The 19,697-nt window shown below is 39.6% G+C and overlaps 1 protein-coding gene and 1 long non-coding RNA gene across 12 annotated transcripts in view; one reads left to right on the top strand and one right to left on the bottom strand.

Annotated features, from left to right (window-relative positions):
* The window catches only part of LOC309640631, a 317,179-nt gene that overhangs the window by 262,993 nt on the left and 34,489 nt on the right, over positions 1–19,697 (bottom strand). The gene's annotated exons all lie outside the window — the stretch shown is intronic.
* Positions 15,163–19,697, top strand: part of WASHC4 (WASH complex subunit 4) — a 70,726-nt gene continuing 66,191 nt past the window's right edge. For 8 of the 11 annotated variants that reach the window (XR_014252272.1, XR_014252273.1, XR_014252274.1 and 5 more), the window contains exons 1-3: positions 15,164–15,309; positions 18,483–18,622; positions 19,550–19,603. Coding sequence is in view for 6 of the 11 variants with exons in the window: in XM_082419337.1 (XP_082275463.1) it covers positions 15,249–15,309; positions 18,483–18,622; positions 19,550–19,603 (255 nt within the window). In the remaining 5 variants the exon portion in view is untranslated. Of the gene's footprint in view, positions 15,310–18,482; positions 18,623–19,549; positions 19,604–19,697 lie in introns of those variants that run through there. The other 3 variants (XM_082419338.1, XM_082419334.1, XM_082419335.1) reach the window with 2 other exon arrangements.

Below are 19,697 nucleotides of genomic sequence, written 5' to 3'. Positions count from 1 at the left end.
TAATTTTCTGAAAACAACTATATATATTTCATATTTTCTAGTGTAGAACTAGTTCTAACAAGTAATAAGCAAATTTTATGATTTTAATGTTTTGGGTTTCCTCACTTAATTTTAAACTTTTAATATTTTTCTTATTTCATATAATCTCTATTGTTACTTTCCTCTGTCTTTTTCTTTTTGGATTTTGTAAAACAGAAGTTTAAGACCACAAATTAGAAGACATCACATATTTCAGGCAGATATGAAAGACTTGTGTCCCTGTAGTTGAACTTGATTTGCCTTAAACTTGTTTCATTTTTAAAAATAGAATTTTTTCTGGGCAATATTTGCCTATTCTGGCGTAACCTTGTGTGACCCTAATGCTTACGTAAGAGAGCCCATGGTACCTAGTGTTTTTCACTAGTGTTAGAATATCTTTTTGTTTTTGTTGAAGATGTGAATGAAGTATGTACATGCATAGACTGTTGAATTCACTTTTGTGCCATTTTTGTAAATACAGTAACTTGTACAACTTTTTGCAAATGTCTGAATTGATTTCACACATTAAGTGATAGATGATGTGTGAAGTGGAAACCCAAGAATTCCCACAAAAAACTCTGTGTGTAGAGCTGTGTATAGTAAAAGTGATTTATAGTCTTGAGCTTCTAGAATATCACACTGAAATCTTTACTCAGTCTGCCATGGATAAGTGTTTACTTTAGTGACTGATATCTGTGACATTCAGAGGCCTTGTTCAAATATGATATGTTGCTCAGGGATCTATTTTGTCCTAGATAGAACATTCATTCAGAATTTTATGAAACTGCAAGTCATATAATTTATAAACTTTTTTTTAATATAAATTTGTTTATTTGTTTCTATTTTTGGCTGAGTTGGGTCTTCGTTGCTGCGCGTGGGCTTTCTCTAGTTGCAGCGAGCGGGGGCTACTCTTCGTTGGGGTGTGCGGGCTTCTCATTGTCATGGCTTCTCTTGTTGCAGGACACAGGCTCTAGGTGCGTGGGCTTCAGCAGTTGTGGCACATGGGCTCTAGAGCGCAGGCTCAGTAGTTGTGGTGCATGGGCTTAGTTGCTCCGCGGCATGTGGGATCTTCCTGGACCAGGGCTCAAACCCGTGTCCCCTGCATTGGCAGGCGGATTCTTAACCACTGCACCACCAGGGAAGCCCTAATTTATAAACATTTTTAAACATAGAAAAATTTTACTTTCATAGTCAACTTCAGGATTTTAGAATAAAATTCTAGGAGTTTTCATATTCTTCTTTTGTTTGGTTGATTTTTTGACTCAAACTGATGTGCAGCCATTTTTGCTATTTGGAAACATAGCTGTGTGTATTTATTTATTTTGAATTTGTTCTGCTGAATACTCTATGTTATTCATTTTTAGAATGGTGTTTTCTTTATAAATTCTCATTTTAATTAACACACTCTTGAACCTGTATTATTATTAATGTTTGATTATTGTCTAAGTGAAAATAATTTCATGATAAAACAAATACTTGAGAGCGCTGGCCGAGGAATCTACAACAGGAAGAAATGGAGTAGAGGCCAAAAGGCAGAGCAACCAGCAGATTTCAGCAATCTCATGGCGGTACAGAGAACAAATGGAGTTTGAGCAGCCAGGACTTGAGCCAAGGTCTTGGCAATAAGGGAGATACAGAGGTGAACTTAGCTCCTGACACTCACTTGATTTCTGCTTATTTTTTTTTTGGCTGCGTTGGGTCTTCGTTGCTGAGTGCAGGCTTTCTCTAGTTGCAGCGAGCGGAGGCTACTCTTCGTTGTGGTGCACGGACTTCTCATTGCGGTGGCTTCTCTTCTTGCATAGCATGGGCTCTAGGCGCATGGACTTCAGTAGTTGCAGCACGCAGGCTCAGTAGTTGAGGCATGCGGGCCCTAGATTGCGTGGGCTTCAGTAGTTGTGGTGTGTGGACTCAGCAGTTGTGGCACGCGGGCTCAGTAGTTGTGGCACGCAGGCCCTAGAGCACACGGAATCAGTAGTTGCAGTGCGCAGGCTCTAGGGCACATGGGCTTCAGTAGTTGTGGCGCGTGGGTGCAGTAGTTGTGGTTTGCGGGCTCTAGAGTGCAGGCTCAGTAGTTGTGGTGCATGGGCTTAGTTGCTCTGCGGCATATGGGATCTTCTCGAACCAGGGATCGAACCCGTGTCCCCTGCATTGGCAGGTGGATTCTTAACCACTGTGCCACCAGGGGAGTCCCCTGACACTTGATTTCAGTTTGAGGTATGTGCTGATTCTTAAGATACATGGATTAGAGGCTATAGAAACAAGCAGAAAATGGCTAAAAAGCAAAGCAGAGTTTCCAGTACCCAGAAGTTGGAGCTGAACATCTGCCAGAAGGAGGTAATCCAGGAAACATCTCATCCCTCTCAACTGATGCTCTTGGAAGGCATCCACCGAGTGCAATCTAGAGGTAGAGCAACTGCTGTAAGACTGCAGCCCAGCCTCACATGAGCTCAGCCCTCACTGTAATGAACTGATCTGCCCTACTTTAGTTGCCTGCCAAAAAATAAGGTCAATTTTTTCTGTAGAAAGATAAGATCATCTAGAACCTCTCTAATTGTTTATTTTCCTGCATTCAATCAAAAGCCTTCAGGGACAGCAAGTAAAATGGCCCAAAGAAATAAACTGTATCATATGAGAACTGCTAGGGTAGAAATGACCACCACCGCTTTCATATTCCCACCAGTAATCTCTGTGCAATAAATAAATAATATATTGTTCCATCATGTCTGCCCCCACCAATTTGTGTCGAATTTAAGGACAAGTGTTCAATAAATCATTTTTGAGCACCTACCATGTTCTAGGCTCTGTGGTAGATGGTGGGCGTGGAGAGATGACGAGACAGAGGATTCGCTTCCCTCGTGCTGCTTATGGTCCAGCAGGGAATGGCAAATAAGCGAAGTGTGATCAGTGCTATAAAAGATGAAACAGAGTTTTATGGAAACACAAAGCAGGAGGACCTAACTCAGGGCTAGCCAGTGTGCTGATCAACCTTGCACCCCAGTACTCAGCATAGTTCTTGACACATGGAATGCATGTTTACGGAACACAGAAATAAATGAATCTAGTGACTGGATAGAGGCTGAGGAACAGAGAAGGGAGTGACTAGCTCAGTTTCACATCATAAGGGAGGATTTCACAAAAGATTTACCAACCTGCTCACTCTGACGCCCTCACTCTAAAAGGTAAGTTTTGAAGGGGAAGAGTTTACCAAAAGATAAAGGTGGAAACAGCATCAGAGGTACAAGAAACAGCAAGTAAAAGTTATGAAGGAGAGAAAGAGCACGGTAAGATCAGAAAATGCTTTCTTGATGGTAACTGGGATAACCACTTTTAAACCTTTAATTAGAAGCAAAATACATTTTTTAAAGGAAATATCATGAAAAAGCCCAATACATTAAGAAATAAAAGGCAGGGGCAAGGAGATCCTCTGAGTGAAGGAGAGCCCTTAATCCCCTGCTGTGACCTCCAAGGCACTTCCAGGAAGAGACTTTGTTAATCTCATTTTGTAAGCCACTGGTCTACAAAGAGTATTCACTGGAGTCAGGGGGAGAGGTGGTGTGGGGTCTCATAGGGCCTGTATACCATGCTAAGTAGGTGGCGGAAAGCACTGAATCTTTTTCTTTCGCTCATTACTAAATATTGTAAAATGCCAAAATGTATAAGAACAAAAACATCAAATCATCAATCCCACAGTTCAAGGATAACTACTCAACATCTGGGTCTTTTTCCTCACTGAAGCATAGTTAAGCAATGCAGGGAGGAAATTCCATTGCATTTTAGGAAAATGCTTTTCTTAACAGTATGGAAGGTGGTAAGTGACACGGGGGGCCGTTTAGGAGAAACTGTAATAGGCCAAACAACTCATCCCCATTACAGTGGGAAGGACAAAAGGGATCAATTTGAAAGACATTGTTAAAGTCAACTGAACCCTGTGACTGACAGATGGAGGGAGAATGAGAAATAGAAGAGCATCTCCACAGTGGGCTTCTGTGGGAAATGAAACCATTTACTAAGACATGGATTGCACACAGGATGAGAAGCAGGTTTTGGAGTGGAAGCTCATGAGTTCACTTGTAGACGAATTGAATTGGATAAGATGCCTGTGGGAAGTTCCTGTGGAGATATCTAGCTGACTACAGAAAAATCATGAGGGATACACCTAACACCATTGTGAATCTCAAACTTTGGTGATAGAGAAATCTTTCCCTCACACTCCTGAGGTTCTCCAAACCATATTCCTGCCAAGAGAATTTCTTGTTTAAATCATCACCCTTCAAACTGATCACCTTTCAAATTTCCCCTCCCCCCCAGTTTTTTCTCTCTTTTGATAATCTTCATTTTGATTAGAGAAAACAGTTCATTGCACAATTCATTTGGGAACCTGTAATAAATTATTAAAATCTTAGAAGCTCTTTCATCCTGGAGCCTAAACATAAGAAGCATCTAAATAATGAAATTGTTCTAAAAGGAATTTTGAAATGGTGATCTTTTTAGAAAAAAAAAATCATCCTGGGGCCTCCCTGGTGGCGCAGTGGTTGAAAGTCTGCCTGCCAATGCAGGGGACACGGGTTCGAGCCCTGGTCTGGGAGGATCCCACATGCCGTGGAGCAACTGGGCCCATGAGCCACAATTGCTGAGCCTGCGCGTCTGGAGCCTGTGCTCCGCAACAAGAGAGGCCGCGATAGTGAGAGGCCCGTGCACCGTGATGAAGAGTGGCCCCCACTTGCCACAACTAGAGAAAGCCCTCGCACAGAAACGAAGACCCAACACAGCCGTAAATAAATAAATAAACAAACTAGTGTAGTGTTTAAAAAAAAAAAAAAATCATCCTACTGTAATAATCAAATAATTATTTGCTCTAGTACCTGGCAAATAGTGACAGTGTGATCTGCTTGACTGCAAATGACCAAATGGCTGTTTAATGTAATGACCATGTAATGCTTTTGCCTCCCACCATCTAAGCCCACATCTTGGGATAACAGTACTCTGGTTTTCATCTGAGGATCTGTTTCTCCTCCTGTCTTAGGCCATGTGGTTTCTATGAAGTTACCTCTCCCCATAAACCCCCTTGGAGCCAGGGGTGGAGCACATGATCTACACTAAGCCAATCAGGGCATCCCTCTCACCCTCTTAATTACAATGATTGGTTCAAAAATGTGCAAAGTATCCTAGTAAGGCTAATCAAGGCCTACAAGACTTAATTCTGGGACTTCTCTTTGAGCTATCAGTTAAGCATGCTCTTTATCTCTCCTTTGCTAGATGTGACATTGTGTTGATATGAGCCTGAAGTTGCCAAGGGCTAGCATATGCAACCTAAAGAATGTAGCAAAAACTGCAAGAGATGGAAGAGAAACAGTGAAAAGTCAAGACTTGACATCACTTGAATCCTAGAACCAGATGCACAAGAAGGCCAGTCCCACCACTACGTTTTAAAATTAACATACAGTAAAATTGACTTCATTTTTGGTATACAGTTCTATAAGTTTTAGCATATGTATAGATTTTGTATAAGGAACACCACAATCAGGATACAGAATAGTTCCATTCCCCTAACACCACACCCCCAAATTCTTGCCCTATCCCTTTGTAGTCATGTCTACCACCACACCTGAACCCTGATAACCACTGACATGTTCTCTATCCCTGTTGTTTTATCTTTTCAAGAATGTCAAATAAATGGACTCATGTAGTATGTAAGTTATTAGACTGGTTTTCTTCATTCAGCATAATGCCCTTGAGATTCATGCTAATATTTAGAAATTTTCCATTGTGGTCAGAGAATATAACTGTAACATTTCAATCCATTTAAATGTACTGAGACTTGTATTATGGCCTAGCATGTGGCCTGTCTTGCTGGGTATTCCTTGTATACTTGAAAAAAATGTCTCTTTTGCTGTTTTGGGGTGAAATGTTTTATAAATATCAATTAAGACAAGCTGGTTGAGAGTATTGTTCAGTTCTATATTCTGTCTACTTGTTATATCAAATACTGAGAGAGACATATTAAAATTTCCAACTATAATTATTTTATCTATTTCTTCTTTCTAATTCTGTCAGATTTTAGTCAGTTAAAACTTACCACTTGTAAAGAAAAAAAGTAAATTCACTGACATTCTGGATTCTGTTACATTCTTAAGAAAATTATTGTGGCTTTAATTTAGAAAGAAGTAAATTTGCCTGGACTCAAACCCTGTAGAGTGTAGTAGCTTATGTTTCTGCTTAGTTCTCCATTTAAACAAAGATTTGGCCAATATTTTTGCTCAGATTATGGGGTTCACCCTCTTTGCTGCTCCCCTAATGATCAGTTTTCCCTTCTAAATGTCAAGCTACTCTCTCTGCTAGCCCTGTCTCTGTTCTCTGCTATCTTAAACCCACAGGGCTTCAGCTTTTGCTGCCTTAGGTGCACATCTGTTGGGGAATATATGTTGTCAGAGGGCAGCAAACACACCTCGCACCCAGTGCTATTGTTTTCCAAGGACTCCTGACTGCTATTGCAATATTTCAGCAGGCCCTGGGCATGTAGTTGAATGCAGCCAGGGATTTTGGCAGAGTTGTTACTCGGATTTTGGATCTTTTCCCTTCTGTGGGTCCTTTGTTTCAGGACTCCCTCCCAAGTTTGCAGGGTCTCTTCTAACAACCCTGAACTTAAGTTTGCTACCACCTTGAGCCAATAAGACTTCAGTGTTGGGACTTCCCTGGTGGCGTAGTGGTTAAGAATCCTCCTGCCAATGCAGGGGACACAGGTTCAATCCCTGGTCCAGGAAGATCCCACATGCCGTGGAGCAGCTAAGCCCATGCACCACAACTGCCGAGCCTGCGCTCTAGAGCCCGTGAGCCACAACTACTGAGCCCGTGAGCCACAACTACTGAGCCTGCATGCCATAACTACTGAAGCCTGCACGCCTATAGCCAATGCTCCATAATAAGAGAAGCCACCGCAATGAGAAGCCCACGCACGAAAAGGAAGAGTAGCCCCTGCTCGCCACAACTAGAGAAAGCCCACACGCAGCAACGAAGACCCAGTGCAGCCAAAAATAAATAAATAAACATATATACATATAAAAAAAAAGACTGCAGTGTTTCACTCCTGTATTTGAAGGGATGAGGGACACTGTCAGGTAAAAAGCCACAGATTCATAATTATCACCAGTTGCTCAGTAAATTCTGTGGTTTCTGCCTAAATTCATTGTCTTTCAGATCTTTAAAAAGTTATCTTTATTATATTTCGTCTACTTTTCTTTGTTATTAGCTGCACGTGGGTTCACGTGACTGCTTTAGGCTGCCACCAGTGCCTCTTGAGAAGGACATAGAAGTATCTTTGTGGATTACTTTAGTATGTTGATTATAAGATTTTTCTAAGGTAGTTATTTTTTTTAATGAGGTTATTTCAACCCACTTTGTGAACTAAACCTTATGTAGAAAAACATATATATGTATGTGTGTATATGTATATTGTTCAGTTTGCTCTTTTGGAGTTAAAACAAGGGTTGGCAAACTTTTTCTTAAAGGGCCAGATAGATATTTTAGGCTTGTGGGCCTTATGGTCACTGTTGCAACCACTCAACCCTGCCATTGTATTGTGAAGCAGCCATAGACAAAAATGCAAATAAATGGGCATGATTGTGTTCCAAAAAAAACTTTATTTACAAAAGCAGATAGTGGATCTGCTGACTGTACTTTGCCAATCCCTAACTAAAATTATCTTAATAATATATCTTATCAGACAACTGGGTTCTTTGGAAGATTTTAGTCACTATGGTGTATCAAACAGAGAAGGTCCTGATTAAATACTGGCGGAAGAAGTGACTAATTTAAAAAGCCACTTTATTAAGTGATTTTTTTTTCCACTTACGCGTTCTTTAACCAACAGTGCCACCCCCTGACTAAGAGGAAATAATTTTCCTGTAAAATGAATATTATAGAGCAATTGAAAAAATAATTATTGGTTTATTCTTTCAACAAATATATATAAATATATATAGTATACCAAGCACTATACTTGGCATTGAACTGTATCAAAGAGACATGGATGTTTATAGAGTTTATAATCCAGTGGGAGAGATAAGCAATGATTAAGCAAGTAACCCCCAAATAAATGATCCAAAATTTTGACGAGAGCTACAAAGGAAAGAAGTATATAGTGAGTTTCATATAATAGAAGTACCTATTTGGGCTTGTGTAGTCAGGGATGTCCTCACTAAGGAAGTGATATTTAATCTGAGATATCAAAGATAACTGGAAGATAGCCAGTGGGGGGTAGAACTTTCCAGGCAAAAAGAGGGCACAGTATGTGTACAGGCCTTCATATGAAAAAGAGCTCAGTTTGTTGGAGGAACTAAAAGACCAATGTGGCTGGATCATAATGAGTGAAAAAGAAAGAGCCTGAAGAGGATGTTAGCGAGGTAGACAGGTTTTTCCTATAGATGCTGTATTTTATTGCAGGCACAATTGGAAGCCACTGATAGTTTTTTAAACAAAGGAGTAGAATACTCTGATTATATTTTAAAAATCAAGCTCTGACTACTAAGTCCAGAATTAGCTATGGGGGAGAAGAATGGAAACAGGGAAGTAAGCAACTTTATTAAAAACAAAAATCGAAAAGCCTTCATGGCTTCTGGCTATGACTGCCTAGCTTATATCAGAACAACCCTCTTGCTGAGAACAACTAGAAGAGCTGGTAAAATATATTTTAAAATCTTTCTGGGGGGAGAATTTTTAATTGTGGTAAAAAGCACATAACATAAAATTTACGTTCTTAAGTGTACAGTTTAGCAGTGTTAACTATATTCGCATTGCTGTGTAACAGATCTCTAGAATTTTTTCATCTTGCAAAGCTGAAACTCTATACTCCATAGCACAACTCCCCATTTTCTCCTTCCCTCAGCCCCTGGCAACCACCATTCTACTTCCTTTTCCATGATTTTGACTACTCTAGATAACTCATATATGTAGAATCATATAGTATTTGTCCTTCTGTTATTGGTTTATTTCACTCAGCATGTCCTCAAGGCTCATCCACTGTTGTAGCATGTGGCAAAATTTCCCTCTTTTTATTTTTATTTATTTATTTATTTAGGACTGTGTTGGGTCTTTGTTGCTGCGTGCGGGCTTTCTCTAGTTGAGGAGAGCGGGGGCTACTGTTCGTTGCGGTGCGCGGGCTTCTCATTACGGTGGCTTCTCATTGCGGTGGCTTCTCTTGTTGCAGAGCATGGGCTCTAGGTGTGCAGGCTCAGTAGTTGTGGCTTGTGGGCTCTAGAGCACAGGCTCAGTAGTTGTGGCACACGGGCTTAGTTGCTCCGTGGCATGTGGGATCTTCCCGGACCAGGGATTGAACCCGTATCCCCTGCATTGGCAGGTAGATTCTTAACAACTGCGCCACCAGGGAAGTCCCTTTTTAAAAAGCTGAATAGTATTCCATTGTATGTGTGTACCACATTTTCTTTATCCATTTATCTGTAGATAGACATTTGGGCAGCTTCATCTCTTGGCTATTGTGAATAATGTGCGCTGAACATGGGTGTGCAAATATCTCTTCAAAATCTTACTTTCAATTCTTTTTCATATATACCCAGAAATGGATTATATGGATTAGTTATTTAAAGGAACCTCCATAATGTTTTCCATAGAGGCTGCACCATCTTACATTCCCTCCAGCAGTTTATAAGGATTCCAATATCTCCACATTCTCATCAACACTTGTTATTTTCTGTGTGTTTAAATTTTTTTATAGTTGCCATCCTAATGAATGTAAGGTGATACCTAATTGTGGTTTTGATTTACACTTCTCTAATGATTAGTGATGTTGAGCATCTTTTCACATGCTTGTTGGTCATTTGTGTACCTTTTTTGTGAAGTGCTTATTCAGGTCTTTTGCCTATTTTTTAATCCGGTTACTTTTTTTTTTTTTTAATGGTAGAATTGTAGCAGCTCTTTGTATATACTGGATATTAACCCCTTATCAGATAGATGATTTGCAATTATTTTCTCCCATTCCATAAGTTGCCTTTTAACTCTGTTGATTGTTTCCTTTAATGTGCAGAGGCTTTTAAGTTTGGTGTAGTCTCATCTGTCCATTTTTGCTTTTGTCGCTAAAAATCTTTTTGAAGGCATTGGAGACCTAGGTAGGTGAGGATTTGAGAAATCGAGATTCAGGAGAGAAGGTCCAGGGCGGTGAACCTCAAGGCATCTGCTGATTTGTAAGTACCAGAAAGCAGCAGCTGTGAGGTTGAAAAGCTGAGCAGAGGTTTGGCAGGACTTGCCCAGCACCCCTGCAGAGCTACATCCTAGGATTAAGATGATACAGAAATAGACCAGCCCTCACAAAGACAAAAACCCAGCTTGGAATCAGAACAGTCCTAGACTGGGTTAAAGTAGTCTGCCCCTACTCTAATAATCTTCCAGAAGAGATAGTAATCCTTTCTGGAGGAAGATAACACCATTCAGATCCTCAACTTATCTCTGTAATTTTTCATACTTAAAGACCAGGATGCACTAGATTATCGTGGATTGTCTGGATGGGCCCAGTGTAATTGCAAGGGTCCTTATAAGAGGAAGTCAGGAGAATCAGTGTCACTAGTAGATGTGATGGCAGAAGCTAGAGACTGGAATAATGCATGGAAGCCAAAAAAGGCAGGAAAGTGGATTCTCCCCTCAGTGTCTCCACGAGGGACCAGCCCGGCCAAGACCTTGATTTTAGCACGGTGAGATTCATGTCGGACTTCTGATCTACCCAACTGTAAGATAATAAATCTGTGCTGTTTTAAGCCACTGAGTTTGTGGCAATTTGTTACAGCCATAATAGGAAACTAGTACATAGCCTAACAGGGGATACAATTATACAAACATACAATTTCAAAGTAAATAATATGGAGGCACAGGGCTGAAGTGCTCAGTGCAATCTGGGATTCACAGAATCAGGTATGATGGTAACCTACATGATCCCATAATCATTGGTCATCCATGAGTATAGGAATACAAAAACCCAGCTGAATGGCAGATTTTTGGAATAATCAGGAGGCTGAAACAAAACTTCATTGTATCTCTAACTAAGAAGTTTGATTTGATGAACATAGTACTCTGCATTCAATACTTAAAGAACACCTCTTTTTTTTCAGGCTCACATCCATTTTCTCATTTCACCACTTATTAGGCTACAAATTAGGATAGAAAGGAAGTCTCATAATATTTGAAAGAATCGATATCACACAGACCATCATCTCTGACCATATGAAATTGAGTCAGATATCAATTTTGAATAATAAATCAAAAATCCCCATGCATTTGGAAATTTAAAAACATTCAAAAGCACAATAAAAATAATTACTGTGTCAAAGAAAAAAATTTAATGAATATTGAACTTAATAAAAATGCCCAGATGGTAGTGAGCTAGAAAGCTCTAGGAGACGTCTGTAGGATGATGAAATTAATGGAGCACCACAGGCATCTGAACATCCTGAGAGGAAATTTAGACAATTGGGGAAGACTTTCAGGTTGAATTGGTAAAAACGAAACTAAGCAAACAACATTAAAAAAAAAACCAAAATAATTATGCCAGGAAAAACAAAAAGCTTTGCATGGAAAAAATATCATAGTCTACTACATGGCTCAACTATGAGTTGTGTTAATAGAGTCGTAACACTGAATATTGACCTACCAAAATTGTTATATAACTATATTGGAAAAAGGGTGGGATGGCAGAGATATGGATGGTGGGGTGAGGGGATAAAGATAGTTACATCCTCATCTCCCATAGTGGGAAGACAATATATAATTCCCAAAGTTGAAAATTAAAGAATATTGTCATTATGCTATTTAGAGAAATGGAAGTAAGTATTAAAATAATCAACTAAAAGAGATAGAAGTGGTTGCCTTTGGGGACAGGAAAATGGGGGAGGGGGTGGGTGAGACTTTGCTGTTTTTCACAACAAACTTTGTATAACTGTATGATTCTAGACCAGGGGTTGGCAAATCCTTTCTGTAAAGGACTAGACAGTAAACATTCTAGGCTTTGCAGGCCATATGGTCTCTGTTGCAGATTGGAAAAAGCCTTGTATTCCATCCTATGAAGTGTAAACTCCATGCCAAGGACAATGGAATTCACTGATGGACTTAAAGTGGGGCATTCCCTGATCAGATAGGTTTTGAGAAACTTCACTCAGTAGTGTGGACAATGCAAAGAAAAGATCTGTCATGATAGGTTTAGGAAGACTCAAACTCCTGTCCAGGTGAGAGATTATTTTGTAAAGAAATATATGAATTACCATATTAGGTATCTTTTTGACAGATACACACAGGACTCTGACAAATTACTAAGAGAAATGCCTTTAGTGAATTATTACCATAGATTTTCTATTGTAGGAAACATACTTTAAATGTATATTAAGAAACAAGTTCACCAAGACCTTAGCACTGTTTTATACACACACACACACACACACACACACACACACTCACTCACTATGTTTTGGTACAGAATAAACTGGTACTTAAGTTGTGGGTATAAGGGTTAAAGGCAAGGATTGCTAGGTGCCAGAAGGCAGGCACGTTCTGAAAGCAACTGTTCTAAAGTTCTTTGAAGCTCTCAAAATAGCACAATACTTCCCCTTCTAGTTCCAAGCTTGCCTTTCAGAAAGTACTGTTAAGAATGAAAAAAAGTAGAAAGAAGGATATTTAATTTTTCAAAATGATTATTTGCCTTTGATAGCCTAGGCCTGGAAAATATAGAACATCTGTTGTAATAGATAACTTTCAGATAGCACATTTCAGTTTATAGCGAATGTGCTTTATTTATTTACGATGTGGACCGTTTTTAATATTTATTTTTATTATTTATTTATTTAGGCTGCGCTGGGTCTTAGCTGCAGCACACGGGGTCTCCGTTGCGGCATGTGGGATCTTTAATTGCAGCATGCGAATTCTTAGTTGAGGCATGCATGTGGGATCTAGTTCCCCAAACAGGGATTGAACCCGGGGCCCCCGCGGAGTCTTACCCCCTGGACCACCAGGGAAGTCGCTGAATGTGCTTTAGATTTAGTATCTAACTTGTAATTCTCTAATAAAATTGTAAATTCTAGGCGTGGAATTTGATTTAAAGATATGTAAGCTCAAGACAGGCAATCCCTGACATGTCCACATTGCTATATTTAAAATGGATAACCAACTGAGGACCTACTGTATAGCACAAGGGACTCTGCTCAATAATATGTAATGGCCTAGATGGGAAAAGAATTTGAAAAAGAACAGATACCTGTATGTGTGTAACTGAGTCACTTTGCTGTATACGTGCAACTATCACAACATTGTTAATCAACTATACTCCAATATAAAATAAAAAGTTAAAAAAAAATACAGGCAATCCCTGAGATTTCTTTTAAAATTAAGGATATGATGAGTCAGAACAGCAAACATTTCTATAGTATGTGGTTGGCATTGCTCTATGCCTCTTACATGTATGAACTAAATTAGTCCTCATAACAAACCTATGAGGAGTTTACTATTATTATTCCCACTTTACAAATGAGGAAATTGAAGCAGAGGTTAAATTACTTGGCCTAAAACCCCATGGCTACTAAGTGGCAGAGCTATGATTTGGACCTACACAATTTGACTGTAGAAGCTGTGTTTTCGATTATTACATGACACTGCCTCTTGCACTGATTTAATAATTAGTGGATATGCAGATTCAAATTGCTCTGACCTGTAATTTCAATGTATCATAATGAGCTATTGGGAGATTAATTACAGTGATTAACACAAATGTGAGGAATACAGCAAAGTCAAACTCATGATCACACATAAGTAAAAGGAAAAATGTCTGCCAACCATGAGGCACTGATGCTACCTGTTATTTTCAAATTTCCTTTCTTTTTTTCCTTTCTAAAATGCCCACTAAGACTGCAAGCACCATAGGGGTGGGATCCACCTTTCTTGTCTGTTTTTTCATAATAATCTCTGCATCTAGCATGGTACCTGGTACCTAGTGGACACTCAAATATTTGACCTACTGCAGATTCGCGGGCCTCAGGGAATGCTCTTCAAGAGGCCATTTACTAGCTTTGATTAAGTTAGTTATTTTTGGTCCTTTTTAAGACTACAGAAGACCTTCATAAGTTCTCACTGTTAAAGATTTAAAAATATGTAAGTAGACACAATAAAACTTGAAAATTCACTTTCTAATCACCAACACATACTCTTTTCCAGTTGACAACTGTCCTGTTTGGTGTGATCCGAGTTCTCTTTCTATGCATCTACATGCACATATGCCAGTACACGTTTATATAAAAATACAAATGTAACCACAAGTACACATTTTTCTGCAACTACCTCCCGTCAGTTTCTCATGTCTCTATAAACCTACTTCATTTCTTTTAACAGTTATCTAGTATTTCGTAGTATGGACATATTAAACTTTATGTAATTACTCCCTATTGATGGAAGTTTCCCTGGATTCTTACTAGTATCTATTAAAAACCATGCAGCAATGAACACTGCTGTGTAAATACCTGTAGACATGTAGCCTTACTGGGTAACACAGATCCTTGTTCACCGAAAAGCCCGTTAGCAGGTAGGCGCCTTTTAGAACCCGCTTAAACAGCGCTTCTTCTTCCCCCCTGCCTTTTTAAGAAGAGGTGGGTCGAGAGCCGGTGAGCGCAAGTTAGCAGAGAAGTAAAATTCCTCGCTTAAGGTGTTCGTAAAGTAACTATTCCTCTTGCACACGGCTTTTTTTCTCAAGAACGATCTGCATAGGGCGTGCAGAACAAGAGCTCGGACGGTGGCGACCGGGAAGACGTGGGATAAACGGGCTTCTGGGAAGAAGCGCCTGCACGGCGACGTCCTAGAGGACAGCGTCTGCCCCGACCCCATCAATTTTGCCCTTTTTAGGCTAGACTGAGGGAGCACTTTTCCTAGTATTAAAAATGGCCCGGAGACAGCAGAGCGAAATTGAAGGTATCGATGTGGCGTGAAAAGTGCACTGAACGGTGGCGAGGCCCAAATAAGAACGGGAGGACACCGCGAGGACCACCGCCATCGCCGCGGCAACCTCCTCCTCGAGCCACCACGGAGGACTCGCTTTCCCAGCGGCCCCCGCGACCCGCAGGGGCAACGAGCCCGGCCGGCCCTCGCGAGCGGGGGCGGGACTGAAGCCGGAAGTCACGTGCGGTTACAGCCGCCCGGGTGAGGCCGCGTCGTCGCCAAGGCTGGTCCGGGCTGTGACTGTGGGAGGCGCCGGCGTGATGGCGGTGGAGACTCTGTCCCCGGACTGGGAGTTCGACCGCGTTGACGACGGCTCACAGAGTAAGGGAGCGGCAGGCAAGGGTTGCGGGTGGACGCTCCCCGGCCCGCCTCAGCCCCGGCAGCGCTCCTGCGGGAGGGCTCTGCGTCGCTGTCGGCGCGCAGCGGTCCACTTCGGGACATTTTCTGCGCCTCGGGGTGTGAGAGGGACGCGCTCGCGAACCTAACTTTCCGCGTTGGGATCCCCGGCGACGCTGGGTCAGGCCCGGCCAGGGCTCGGCCTTCGGGGCGGTGACTGTCCTGGGGAGCCCGCTGTGGCCCGGGGGGCGCGGCGTCCACTTCGTGCAGCCGGGGGCTCGGGCGGGGCACGCCCGGGGAGGCCCGCAGCCCGGGGAGCGGAGGCTGCCTTGTCTCTGGCCGCCCGGGGTTTTCGCCAGATCCTCAGAGCGTGCAGTTGTAGGTGAGGCTGAGGTCCGGGTTCCTGTTTCGGTTTCCTATCTTTCTTCGTTTTCCTCCCAAACCAACTTTTGGAAGTTTGAGTGTTTTTACCTTCGTATTCATATGCTTATCTTCGCTAGAAGATAGCGAAAAAGAACTCATTTCGCGGTAAAAAATAAACACGTGAATGTCAGTTTATGTCCTCCTATGCCTTTTATTTACGTTAAGTGGTATTTTTCAAAAGTGATGTCCTGTAGTTTCCAGCGCACCTAAAAAGGTTTCAGAAATTACAGCAAATCTGCTTCCGATTTTACTTAGTAAAATTGGATTGTCTCATTTTAACCTAGCAAATTCAGTTCCACGCAGCAAAATTTAGAGGCCAAACTATTTCAGTGAAAGTTTACCTAAGATGAATGCAAATTGGTGATCTGTTTCTTATCTTTGGTGATATGAATCTAAATAGGTGATATAAGAGAGATTGGAACATACTGCTTGTGAATTTGTTTTTTTAATGTAGTTTTCTCAAAAGGTGAATATAATTTTTAAAAATTAGGCGTAGGGCTTCCCTGGTTGTGCAGTGGTTAAGAATCTTCCTGCCAATGCAGGGGACACGGGTTCCATTCCCTGGTCCGGGAAGATCCCACATGCCGCAGAGCAACTAAGCCCGTGCGCCACAACTACTGAGCCTGCGCTCTAGAGCCCGCGAGCCACAACTACTGAAGCCTGCGCGCCACAACTATTGAAGCCTGCGCGCCTAGGGCCCGTGCTCCGTAGCAAGAGAAGCCACTGCAGTGAGAAGCCCACACACCGCAACTAAGAGTAGCCCCCTGCTTGCTGCAACTAGAGAAAGCCTGCGCGCAGCAACAAAGACCCAACGCAGTCAAAAATAATAAATAAATAAAATAAATAAATTTATTTTTAAAAATTACGTGTAAATTTTGCATAATTTTATAAAAGACAGGCACATTAGATGTAATTAGGTTTTATTAGCCTCTCAAAGAAGCATGAGCTTAATTCAGGATGGTTAGCAGTTTTTCATAAAACATTCCATAAGTTATAAGCTCCTATGCAGCATGAAAAAATGATCCTGGTAGTATTGAATCTTTCAACTTGTTTACGGAGAAGATAACTGTATTTACTGTTAAAGTGAACTGCACCTTGTCATGTATGAAGTTTTATGGACAGAGGTTCCCTACTTTAGTATCTGCAAAATATTGGAATGAAAATATGTTTTGGGTTTGAAAAAAGGTTGAATCAGAATGTTCTGGTTCACTCAAAAGACTTTTTCCACATGCCAGGAACTGTGGTAGGTATTATTAGGGATACAAAGATAAAACAAGGAATTAAGTCTGTTGGAAGAGATAAGCATGTAAATAGGTTTTTGCATTTTTTACTCTTGAATCATTATGGAGTTCTCATTTCAAATCTTTTTATTTTAACTTTTACCAATTTAAAAATTTATCAGCAAGGAACGTTAATGTTATTACAGGTTTTCTCTTGCCTGCTACTTTATGAATTTCCAAACAGACTAAATGAATAATTCATTGGCATGTTTTTCTAGCATTGCCGTTAAGAACTCATTTGCTGTTTAAACGCAGCTTTGGTCATTTCCCATGTAACTGAAAATTAGACATGTACTTGGGATTTCGAGAATCTTAATGCAGTTTTTAAAATTTAAGCTGTAGGGAAGAGAGGACCTCTCTTCTCTGTGCCTGGTTTTCATTAATTTTTGGAATATGAATCATATCTAGACTAATTGTTTCCCAGAATTGCCTAGATTAATACTGTAATGAGATGGGAACCTTAATGAACTAATTGATCCACCTGATTTGGAGCATTAGTTGCAAAATAGGGGAGAATGTGAAGCTAGGTCTTTATCCTTAATGAGTTAGAATATACCTTATCTTAGAGTTGCTTGGCATTGCTAATTTGAGGAGAGAAAATTTTTACTTTTTTTAGAAGACAGCGATTGAATAAAGTAATTCACATCAATAAAAGAAACTGAGTTGGAGTTGAATTTGCTGCCTTTGGAATGAGTAATGAATTTTTACGTTTAATAAGGTGGAATATTTACGGTCATTAACTTTGCTGAGTAGGCAAACTTTTATTGTCCAGATTATTCCAGTGAGTTCCTAGAGTCATCTATTAATGTGTAAATTCTGTAAATATCAGCACAGTATTCTGTACTCACTGTCCTTTAGTGGCTTTTCCAATTCTATTATGATAGTTAAATAATTAAAACAAAATATCCTGGTAAATTTGAGGCATTACAGGAATAATATGATGAAGCAGGTCTAAAACCATTTAAAAAACAATATTTAGGTGTATTTTTAGACGTAGTTTACTGTGTAATTAAGCATTACATTTTAAAATTTTGTTTCTATGACAACACAGATTTTTGTGCCTAAATCAGGTCATGATTTTTTTTTTTTTTTTCGCACAAAAAAGTTGTTTATTACTAAAACATAGAATCAGGACATTGAGTTGTCTAAGGCATTATTCACATTTTTTAGATTATGGAGTAACTTTTTCATAGTATTTTAAAGTTGCAGTTTTAAGATGATATCTCTAATTGGTAACATCTACTGTTTTTACAATTATCGTATCTATTTGGAAAAGATTGAAAGTTCAATTATTGTTTAACTTTAAAACTTTATTTTCAAGAAGTCCAGACATTCTGAAGTGATACATTAACAATGCTTAGTATCTACTTTGCTGTGACTTTTGAGATTATTTGAAGTTAATGTCTTGTAATTCATTATTTATACTTCTTACAAACTTTTAAAATTTAAATTTAGAAATTCATGCCGAAGTCCAGCTTAAGAATTATGGGAAATTTCTTGAGGAGTATACCTCTCAATTGAGAAGAATTGAGGATGCACTGGATGATTCAATTGGAGATGTTTGGGATTTCAATCTTGATCCTATAGCATTAAAGGTTTGCTTTTGTTTTATTTTTCAATTTATGTATACTTTTTCAGGACATACTGTATCTTGAAAACAGTTTTCAAAATTGGGATATGTATTTTTATTGTTTGGAATCTAAAAGAACTTAAATAAACTTGGAGAAAAATGGTTAATTTCCTTTTCTCTAAGCCATGCATGTGTTTTTGTTTTCCTTTTTAAAGAATGATGCAAACTCAAAGTCTTTAGTGTCAAAGAATGACACGAACTCTTTGAGCTAACTTGTTTTTCATTATCAAGAAAATGAAGAGGATTAGAATAGCATATTCAAGCTTTACTTGTTTTTTTAATTGAGGTTATTTTACATACAGTGAGATGCATAGATTTAAAATACTGTTCAGTGAATTTAATCAAACACCTATTCCCATGTATCTCATATCCCAGTCAAGATACTGAATATTTCCATGATTTCCCAAAAGCTCCCTTATGCTATTTAGGGGATCTTAATATGGGAGTGATTTTTTTAAGATATAAAATAAGTCACTCCTGCTCTGTTCCATTTTGAGGTAGTTCTGTTTTGTTTTATCTTTGAAACTGTTGGCACTTAATAGCTAACATTTATTGAGTACTTACTATGTGCTAGACACTGTCCTAAGTCACATGTTGTCTTACTTTAATAACAGCTTTCCTGAGATGTAATTCATATATCGTACAATTCTTTGGTTTTTACTGTATTCATAGAATTTTGCCACCATCACCAGAGTCAATTTTAGAACATTTTCACCAGCCCAAAAAGAAATCCCATAGCCATTAGCAGTCACTGCCCATCTGGCGTAGTGCTAGTGCTGAGTACAGGGTCGAACACAAGTTTCCATAGAAGAGAGATAGTCTCAGTTTGTGTATTTAGAATTTTCATGATTTTTTTCAAATTAAAAAATTTTATTTTCTTTTGTTTCTATAGCTTTTGCCTTATGAACAGTCTTCCCTTTTGGAACTCATAAAGACTGAAAACAAGGTACAGATTCCTAAACTTAAAAATCTGTTTTTAAAATGCTTTAGTTATCTGCTATAATTTACTATTTTCCTTTTGTGTTTTTACTCATGAAACT

Source organism: Balaenoptera physalus, assembly GCF_965194825.1.
Source record: "Balaenoptera physalus genome assembly, chromosome: 13".
NCBI lineage: Eukaryota > Metazoa > Chordata > Mammalia > Artiodactyla > Balaenopteridae > Balaenoptera > Balaenoptera physalus.
The sequence above is the reverse complement of the archived record's forward strand: the minus strand, read 5'-3'. Positions and strand labels throughout refer to the sequence as shown.